The sequence below is a fragment of the Phaethon lepturus genome, unplaced genomic scaffold, assembly GCF_000687285.1.
Source record: "Phaethon lepturus isolate BGI_N335 unplaced genomic scaffold, ASM68728v1 scaffold1419, whole genome shotgun sequence".
Taxonomy (NCBI): domain Eukaryota; kingdom Metazoa; phylum Chordata; class Aves; order Phaethontiformes; family Phaethontidae; genus Phaethon; species Phaethon lepturus.
The window spans coordinates 86,455-97,135 of NW_010563961.1; the positions used below are offsets into that span (position 1 = coordinate 86,455).

At 37.8% G+C, this 10,681-nt stretch overlaps 1 protein-coding gene across 1 annotated transcript in view; it reads left to right on the forward strand.

Annotated features, from left to right (window-relative positions):
• LOC104626698 (serine/threonine-protein phosphatase 2A 55 kDa regulatory subunit B gamma isoform) overlaps nucleotides 1-10,315 on the forward strand; it is a gene marked incomplete at its 3' end in the record, with an annotated part of 29,398 nt that extends 19,083 nt beyond the window's left edge. Inside the window, exon 6 of the mRNA XM_010294688.1 lies at nucleotides 10,151-10,315. Within this exon, the coding sequence (XP_010292990.1) occupies nucleotides 10,151-10,315 (165 nt within the window). The remainder of the gene's footprint in view (nucleotides 1-10,150) is intronic.
• Nucleotides 10,316-10,681: the final 366 nt, after the last annotated feature.

The following is a 10,681-nucleotide window of genomic DNA, read 5'->3' on the forward strand; positions in this document are numbered from 1 at the left end:
ATTATCTCAAGCTTTCTCAAGTTCATTGCTATCAGAAAGAGAAAGAGCACTTACTAGAGCTGAAATGAATGTCAGCATCACCAACCAGATTTCCTTTTGTCACTCTAGTGGTTTATTCGATTAGCATTTTCAAGTTTTATCTAGAATCTGAGATCTTTAGCAAAGAGGAACTTGGGAACTATAGCAAGGAATATTAAATTACAGATGAAGGGTCACATCACAGAGCTGATACTCAGCTAAGTAGCACTCATATTTTAGTGTAATGTGGCTGCAGTCAATGAAATTATTCCTGTGGAAAAGAGTAACAGGTTTTGGTCCAAGATTTATTGTCTTACTAATTTTATTTCTTCAGTTGATGAGTTCTAATCAGTATGGTGTCATTGTGGAAGCTTTTAAATTGCATGCTTCTGTTTCCCTCTGGATTAATTTCTCACTGAAGCATTTTAAAAATGAGCCATTCTCTATTGTCACAGGTGCAGGTGGTGTATCCAACTTGAAAAACATGTATTATGAATTTATTGAAAGTTAGACAAAAAAACCATTTACACAGTTCTAGGTACAATTATACGAAAAGATAATGTATAAATAATTTAATCAGCTCTGCCAGAGGGGAGAATTCTCTTAAATGAGTCTAATTATTCTCGTTCCCATGTGAGTTTGGACTTGAAATTAACCTGGCAAGGCACAATCATTTGCAGAGTATTAACATAAAGAAGAAGAAAATATAACTTGCTTTACTCATTGGCTAAAATCTTCTGGCTTGAATAGTATTCCATACAAGAACAGAGATGTCATAAAAATGCACACACAGTCATCTCGGGTATTGTAAAACTTGCAGTCTGTTCCTCTGTGTTCCGTTTGAGTCTTTAAAACCTGAGACTATGGAAGCTTTTCTCACTATTGACGGACTCAGGGTACTTCTCGTTAATATAGACATTTCTCTCTTTTTCTGTTGTGGTAATACACTGGCAAGGACTGCACTTTGGTAGTGCCGTTGCATGAGAAATTGCAGTAGTTAAGGGAGGTCACTTTTAGGACCTTTGGAATAAAAATGCTTTGTAAATAAAGGTGATATTAACTTTAACAAAGTTATAACACCAGAGTTATTCTTAACTCTATTTTGACTGTTTTCATACTGACTACAAGCTACATGACTTGTCTGGAATCAAGGTTCTCAAAGCACGTCAAGCAAACAAACAGGCATACAGCTGTGAATATGGAACACCTTTGCCTTGGAGTTTCAAACTCCCGGAATCTGTATTTCTGGCAGTGTCTGTAGACCAAGCTGATGGGCATTTTTGTACATCCTTTCACATAAATTAAGCAACTAGATAATAAGTCCTTCCAAAAGGTTTTAATCAGGTGTCTCATGTAATTTAACACAGAAAAGAAAGAAATCTAGGAAAACTTTCACTATGGCGTTTCTCATGAGAACCGAATCTGTTCCTCATTTTCACATTGGTCACGTTCAGGGATTTCTTGGCAGTGCAAAGTTAGTTGCAGTCAGAATATCAGTACAAATTCTGAATGTAAGCCTTTATTAGTATTTTTAAAGTACCTATTTTTCAGAAGTGTCTGGGTATTTTTGAAGGTAGTTTTATTTAACTACTTCTATAACAAACATGCAGGGGAAGGGGAGAGCGTTATGCTCTAGAAGATACTTCTAACTAGCTAAATTTTGCAAAAAATTAGTCCTTTGGGACTTATATTTCAACTGAAGTTACAATTCGGAATTATTCTCCTCTACCGGGGTACAAATACTGCTGTATTGGCATTTTCTGAAAGGAATATAGCAGAATAAATTGCATAAAGGGAAAGAAAAATCCCCACCAAAATGCTCTGAAAAGTCTATACCCTCCAGCTGGAAGTTCTGTATCTGCCTTTTAATAGGCAGATCTTCCTCAGCTGCATGGGATTTTAGTAATTATCAAGAAGAAATTTCTTGATGGTATTACCTGTTAGTGCATAGGTTATTCATTAAAAAAAAAAAAAAAAGACAAAGACATTTTATCTCTTCTTTCCAAGTTATGTGGGAAACAATCCCTGGCAACTTTTAAGATGGAGCTTAGGAAGAATATATGTTATATATTTCTCTGTACTACCAGGGACTGGATTCAGCAAACCAAGTAGATCCCTCTCGGTTCTTTTTTAAACATCTCATTGATTTGAGGAAAGCAGATTGCTAAATTATGAGATTATATTTTTTTAGTTTACCATTTGTCCATGCCGTACTATGTTGAAGTTGCACTCTTTTCTTGGAAGCCTTGCTAGTATGTGGTACATGGTGCCACTTACTGTACTACATAGAATAGTACTGCCTAAGAGAAGCTGAGCTAGGTGACTTAATAAGTCTCTTCTATTAATAATTTATATGTACCTGAGGCTCTTCTGGTATTTATGTTCCAAATGTAACATTAAGCATCCCACAATAGCTTCAGACAAATCATAAGTAATTAATATGCAAATATATTAACTAAATATGACTTTGCAGCCTTTCAGTGATTGAGTGTTGTACACAGAAAAATGCAGCTGTGCATTTACAAAGGCAGGTCTTCCTGTGTTGACTCATCCACTTAATTTTGCTCTCAGCTGTTTATATGCAGATAATGATTTCTTTGCTCTTGAAAATTTGAACGTGCATGTGATTGTCGCTAAAGCAGGCATGAGACTGTGTCTACAAATGAAAATGCGAGCATTCTGTTCTAGAAAACAAGCCAGAAATTCAGTTCTTAAATAAATTAAAATTTTCCAGTATCTACTTCTAAATTCATTATTTTCTAAGTAAATTAATGGTTGCAATGTATATGATTAGGCCCATCTATGAGAAAGTCTGGACATGACTTGCACCATTTTAAATACTCTCTTACCTAGCAGTGCTATTCTACAGTTCTCTGCTTTCAACGCTTATTCAAACGTTGCAGCTACTCCACAGGCAGTTTCTCTTCTGTATTAGATTTGTTTTTCTTCAATTCACATACAGCAAAGTCTGTGAGGTTTACTGAACATAAAAGTAGCTTCCTAAACTTTTACTAAATACATTAAAAATATGTTGATTCTTTTTTCCAAGTAATATTTGTGTAATGGAGACTTGGGGCTTTCTTGCTGCTTTCTGTTCTTATTCTACCAGCATAATAGGAGTGCAAAGTAATTCTGATGTTACAAAGATCAGAATGAGATCTCTCAAATTCAGAATGAGTCTTCAGCCTGGTCTGCATTCTGGGGGAAAATTCCAAAAGGCAAATGTAATAACAACAAAAGAACCTCTCAAAACCACCTAAGCAAGGAAAGAACGGAGTGAATACTCGCATGCCTGGAGTGGATAGGGAGGGGAGAGACCACTAAAGCAGAATCCAGAACTATTGCTCGTGCTCACCCTTAGGCTGACTTTTGCCAAGTCTTTGCCACTTCATGCTTCAGCTTCATTATGTTTAAAACATTGACGCTGATGCTGATTTTCCTTTGCTTTGAACTTAATGAATTGAAAATGTTTCCTAATACTACTTTTAATTTCTTGTCAAGTACCTCCAATTCCAAATTAATTCCAACTTGAGACAGAAAGTCCAGGATTTGCATCTTTGGTTCAGAAGTTTTGTATTTAAGTTCTGTCCCCAGCGTCCTGTTCTGCCTTGAACAAATCTTGTTAGTCCCTTAGTCCTGGGGGACTCCAGAATGCAGACCTCCTTATTATCCAGGCTGTATAAGTGAGTATTACCAATAAGGCAGGAGGATGTACTGAATATATCATACTATCTCTGGGCCAGTTAGATCTTAACAGTAGCTTAATTTTTTATGCCTCTTGTTTACTTAATACAGCTAAATTCTCTTTCTTGGCTAGTTCTAGCTGAGTAGCTGGAAAGTTTATTGCTACTGCAGCCTCCTAACTATGACCATGTCTTTTCTTCTTCCACTAACATGCCTTTTTTTATCTAACTTATGCTGTAATCCTTGAGTTAAGAAACCTCAGAGGTCCACAGAACTATATTGTTACTTAATCTCCTCTTTGTATGTGCTTTGTACTTGTTCTTTATATTATGAGCAATCCCTTTACTTTGTATTTGCACAGCACCTAACGTACTTGTCTATGACTTGGCCTTCCACATAGAGCTAACAGGCCTTATAGCAGGTTTTACTCTTTCTGTATCTCACAATCCTGATATGAGGAAAAATACAGAAAAAAAGCTGTCAGAAGCCTTTGTACTATCATAATGGCACCATCTAAACACCTTTGATGGAGATGTTTTATTGCCGATCAAAATCAAGCCATTTAAATTGATATTTTTAGCAATCACCACCAGTGTGAGACTGTTGCAGGAGTTCCCAACTCCAGTATGATGTCTGAAGAATCATTGTTATGAAGACCGTGGAACTAAATATGGGACTGGGCTGACACTGTATTACTAAGTAATTTTCAGGCATGGATCAGTACCTTGCATTAGCAGATACTAGTCCAAGACAGCTTGAAGGAGCACACACTTATGCAGCAGTTTCTGCTTTTGTGGTTCAGGAGAATCAAATGGTACAGACAATGTAACTGCAGCTATCTGGGCTTTTGATAAAACCCATACAGCACGTGCTTTTAGTGGAGCAGTGGGCGAATGCTGTGTGATAAAAAGCATTGGCACTGTGCTATTAGGAGTACTTAGAATATAAACACTGGGTCTTCTCTCTGCCTAAGGTAAAACAGTGGAATTTGAAGAAAAGGCCAAATCCATTAACCTATTGACAATCCGTTTCAGAAACCCTTGACTCTTGGACAACAGGTCTGAAAGACAGAGTTTCAGAAGCTGGACCCTATCCAGTGGTGTTCTTACTGTCATGACATGCTTATTGTAGAATTGTCATTCAACAGTGAAAATATATGGTGTATCTTTGTAAAATGAGAAGAAAGGAGTAAGTGGATGGTTATTTAAAAGTTAGGACATGCTTCTTTCTTTCATAGTAAGATTGACGTAATCACATCGTGATGCTATCAAGCATACTGAGGCTGATTCTGTCCCCGCTCCCCTGATGTACCCAACCTGGAAGAAAACTGTAGCCATTTGGATTAGTTCCCTCAGCTGGCGCATGGTATAGGAATGATATATCCACCATGTAGGAAGTGTAAAACTGGTAGAGCTTGATTTGTAAGCATCACAGTTCCCTCCCTGTAATGAAAATAGCATGCACTGAATGACTAACAGAGGAAACCACTCAGAGAAATGCTTATGTTAAAAGTATAGAGCCTCAGCAGGACCGCGGTAATCAATTACCCTAAACTGAAGCCCTGGCAGCTTCGATGAATTGCTATTGATTTCAACTACTAGTCAGTGAATCTTTCTAGGACTAGGCTGGAATGTAGGTGTGAGATGCAGACAAAATTAGGAGCTGGAACAAACCTCTGTGGAGAACACACGGAACAGCAAGGTTTGGGAAGGTATGTTATGCTGAAGTTTATATTTTGAAAGTGCTTAAAAATTGCAAAAATGCGAGCCCTACACAGGGGTAAAAATTAAGTGTCACATCAGCATATATTGAAATAAGAAAGATGAGAATTTTGGTTTTCTTGTGGAGTTGTTATGGAAAATTCTGCCTGGCTTTCTAAAGAAAGACAGACTCTCTCCTCCATTGCAGCTGAATAAAGGGGGCAATTAATTTTTTTTCTGTAGCCTTCATCTCACTATACAAATTACTTCCTTCTTGCAATGAACCCAAAACTCATATAAAAATGATTCCAAAATAATGATATAAGATTCAGTCCTTTATATGCTATAGCTTGTGAGTTGCAAGGTTTTTTTCTACAAAACTCAGTTTCTTGTAGAATTCCTTGATGGTTTCAGGAAGATGAAGCAGCTATTTCTTTATGCACACTGTTCACTTCAAAGGGAATTTAATCTGTTTTGAGGAGACTGCTATGTTTCCGTTATCGTACAAGGAAACTTATTCTGGAACCTTTTTTGCTCAGCAGGAACCCTGTGTGTTTTCCACATTCTTGTTATACATGTTTTGGCATGAGCATAAAGCAGGCATGCTCATTTATATTCTAGCTAATCAAGAGGAGAAGTCTGATTAATTTGAATTTTGGATGAAGGTGAGGGTCATCTTTGTAACCTGCAGTAAAAGGAACTTTATGGAGTGACTTCTCCCAGAAGGGGATATTTCTATTAGATCAGTGGCCCAGAGGCAGCGGAACAAATCTTCTTTCTCCTGTCATCCTCATTTTAATATCAGATGCACAACAGCAGCAGAAAATACTGGATTAGGACTAAACCATATGACTGAATCGTGTACTTGGATTGCGTCCCTCACACTGTGTATCGTTGCACATAGTTAATCATGCTTTTCCTTATGCTCTTTCCTCCTTCCTCTCCCACTGTTTTGCTTCCCTCCCTCCTCTCCCTCAGATCTTAAAAAACTTTCCCTAAAGCCTCCTTTCTCCTCTCAGTCAGATCCTGTCCTGCCTGCTGGCTCTCCTATGCTATACCTCTGTTCTTGAATAATTCTGGGAAAGCAACATAGACACTTTTAGCCAAAGTTAAAGGTTACATTGCCTTGGAGTATCTTTTTTGCCTTTCCCAAAATTAACTCCTGATCTTGTAGCTCTACTGACCCAACTGTAAGAACATCATCTCTCACCATTGTTGTCTCCAAGCATACTAGACCTTTCGTTTCCATTTTGCTGTGGAGAACATCTAGAAAGTCTGTTGGCCTCTTCATAGCTTTATCCTGTTTCACTGAGTCAAGCAATGGAGGGGAGAGCTGGTATATTAGATGGTAAACAGTTGGGTTAGGAGGGACAGACCTGTTCTATTTTTTACAAGCAAGAAGAAATTTTCTGTTCCTCGCTTTAGTGTTAATGAATTAAAAGACTGCCAGTGCATTCCAGCCCATTGCTGGCAAGGCGCCAGTTCAGCCTTCCCTTGGTGCAGCTATCTGCCAGGGATGAAAATGCCTCGTTCTTGGCAAGCACGTGTGGGAGGCAAAGCAGTGTGAAGATCTTTTTCATTTTCTTAGGGGAAATTCCTTACCTGTTCAGGCCCAGGAACACCAGCTTTTTCAGGACAACCAATTTATATCCTAGTGCACTACCAGTGGTGCACCAAAGACTCTTCGGTCTTTCTGTCTTAGATAGCTTTGGTCCTAGTTGTTCTGTCCACACTCTGAAAATGAATCACATTACATGTAGTACAACAGGAATTTCAGATGTGAGTAAAGTGGGGGAGAGGGACCGCGCCGCACTCAAGACATCCCTTCCCAAGATACAATTGCAAGAGAAGAAAGTAGTGTAGGAGACGAGTCTACAGTTTTGTGCCATTAGAATACTTTTCCCTTTAGCAATGGAATTTTCATTTAATCAGTTGCTGCCAGATTCCCTCTTCTTTGAGCTCTTCAAGTTCACCAAAGGGCCTGTTTCTGAAGCATACTGTCTGGTCCAATTTTTTTTACATCTTTCTGTCATGCGATGTTGTGCTTAAAAGGAAAAAAAAGACACAAAGGGAAGATGGAAAAATAGAAATGCGAAATGTCTCATGGGAGATGCTTGCCCTTACCATGTCATGCTAGTTTAAATACAGTTCCCACACGTCACATGTCAAGCTGTACTTGATTGTTTTCAAATAGATGGCAGAAATCATGAGAGGAGGAAAATGTTCTTTTGTGTGACATGTTCTTCTTTTGATACATTGGGTTCTGTAGCTGTCAAAGCAAAGGCAGTTTTTCCATCCATTATTACAAATGCATTTGGGGTAAATCTCTTCTGCAACTCTCTATTCCCTTGATTGTTTACTTCAATACAAGTGTTACTGTTTTATTTCTTCTAAATCTAACGAAAAGATGAATTTTCGGTGGTACATTTTCTCTATGATCCTCAGTAGGCAATGAGGTTCTTTCTCAGTGGAGATTTAGATCACATCTGGAAATGCAGTCTGTTTCAAGTATTTCCTGCTTTTCTGGCAGGAGCATGGAATATTTAATTTCATTATTCAGCATAGGGTTATTCATTTCATACAATGAAGGGAAATTCATCAATATTGTCTTCAGCAGCCAGAAAAATGATACTTACCATGACTGTTTCACATACTCTATTTATATTTTATATCTTTCTCATCACTTAGCAATTATTCATCTCTGTGCTGAGAGGTGAAATTCTTGTATTGAGTTACTATAATTTCTCTGAACTCCTGAAAGCAATTCAGTCACTGAAAGCAATTGCTTTTACTTAAAGATATTTCTTGAGACAGATTCACCAAATACAAATAACTGAATAAAGGTTATTCTTTCCTGTTGATTTTCAAGAATGTTCAGTGATGCTTTATAGAAGGGGTAAATCAGTGTTGCTACATCTTAACATTCATTGCACTAATATTAATCACAGTGGATTCTTCGAGATGGATACGAATGTGATAGTGCAAGTAAGTGGGAGTGCAATTGAAATGCAATGTTAATTCATTCCCACTTGTTATTAAATGTCACAAGATATTACTAGTTTTGCTGATATTTTCCTTTTTAAACCACTTGGTATTAAAAAAAACCCCAAAAACCCAATGTGATGTATGTGTCCATGCAAAGTCATCAAGATAATTATCTCTGAATCTTTTGTATTATGTTTATTTTCAATGTAATGTCCCAGATCTGTATTTTTGGGAAAGATCAAAGTATAGAGAGTAAAGGTGGTGATAGACTGTACCCCATTCCCACAGAAATCAATTAACGGTCTTCCATTTGGGAAGCGGGCACAGTGGGAACAGAAACGGGCTTAGTGTCATGAGATGTGGTTTCTCTTGCCATCAGTAAAACAGATTTTCTCATTTATCTTATCCTCGGAGATGTTTAAATTTTGAATGTCAGCTGATTCAATTTTTATGTTCAGGGAATCCAGGCACTGAGATGATTTGTGTTTAGGGCACTGAACTGAGACTCAGTAGATCTGGGTTTGTTCTGTCGTGCATTTCCCATGTGATCTTATGCAAATCCTTTATTGCCTCTCGCACAGCCTCATCAGTAAAACAGGGTAATGTTACTCTTCTTGTTCGAAGGATTTGTTAACATTTGGATGACTTATCTACAGCGGATTGCTGAGGGCCATATAAAATGTACAATCTTATTTAAATGTACTGCATTACATATATATCCTTCTTTCATTTTATGCTTCTGCATCTGCTGCTTTCTTACAGACTCCTCATGGGACTCTTTCTTTCACTGTCTTCTTTATAAGTAATCTTCCACAGGCTGGCCTTCTCCTCCAAATACATGCTAATTGCATCTGGTTTTTAGCTCACCAAGGCAGGTGATATGTATAAGTGGATATATAAATGTTGGAGAGGCACTATGTGAGCTATACTTCATGTGGATAATCTTTGGTGATCCAACTGACAGGTTTGGGAAACTAGATCTTTAATGTATCTTTGTTTCAGATTTGTCACTTAAATGATTCAGATGTACAGTTCTGAGTCACAGAAATTCATATTGATTTCAGCAGTGAGCATCGTTTACATAAAAACCCAAGAATGCCATTTCAGATACTTCTTTCACAAGCATTCAAGTAGCAAAACCAATACTGTGCACAATTTTTTTTAGAAAGGATGTCATATTAATATATATTCACATGAAACTGTTTGCGTAAATGCTTCTGTGTTTGTCACATTTGCCTTTGCAAAAACATACATTTATTGTTTGAGGCTTTTAACTTAAGCTACGTGTATTTTTTAGCTTAAGTTGTGTGATCAAAAAAGCCAGTGACCCTTTACTGGAGTGAGGAGATCTGAGCGGTACATTGTTCCCTATCAGTCAGTATTATCTAGGATAGAGCAGTGATTTCAATAGCAACTACAGGAGACATAGCTACCCGCTCTCTACTAGTTTTAATGAAGGTAAGAATTCCAAATCCCCTGGAATACTGTTTTTCAATGTCTGTCTTTGCACAGCATGGACAAATGTTGACCTACTAATGGCACCTGTTATAAAACCATTGTTGACTAGTGGCTTTTTGAGTTTGGCATAGATGATGCAGGCATGGAAATTTAAAAACACCCTACTGCCAAAGAAATGAGTATATCTTTATCTAAAAACATTAAATGTATGGACATTTAGATAATCATGCTGCCTTCAAGAAGGCAGTAAGAATCATGGTTTGCCTGCAAACAACTGCATTTTCTTTAATGAAACTTCCATTCAGACATTGTAGATATAAAGCCAGCCAATATGGAGGACCTGACGGAAGTGATTACAGCCTCTGAGTTTCATCCCCATCACTGCAATCTCTTTGTCTACAGCAGCAGCAAAGGATCCCTGAGACTCTGCGACATGAGGGCATCGGCTCTCTGTGACAAACATTCCAAGCGTAAGTCCTTGCTTCATTATGCCCCACATGTCCTTAAAGTCTTATTATTCATGGACAGCATGTAGATGTGTGAATACGCCAGTGTATTAGCTTCTCGGTTGCAGGCACAGTTGAAAAGAAAAAAGCAAAAGGAAGAAAATTTTCTCATCTATACAAGTATTACCTATGAACTTGATAACAGTCATGTCTGTGGTCACCCTTGTGGTTCTTATTGCAAGGATCAGTGAAGAACCCACAACTCTATCAAAAGAGACATGATTCCTAACAAATGAAGTATTGGGGGGGAGGGAGTATGTAAGTAGATGAGCATACTGTTTTGAACACAGTACTGAATACCGGCTGGCGGCCGGTCACAAGCGATGTTCC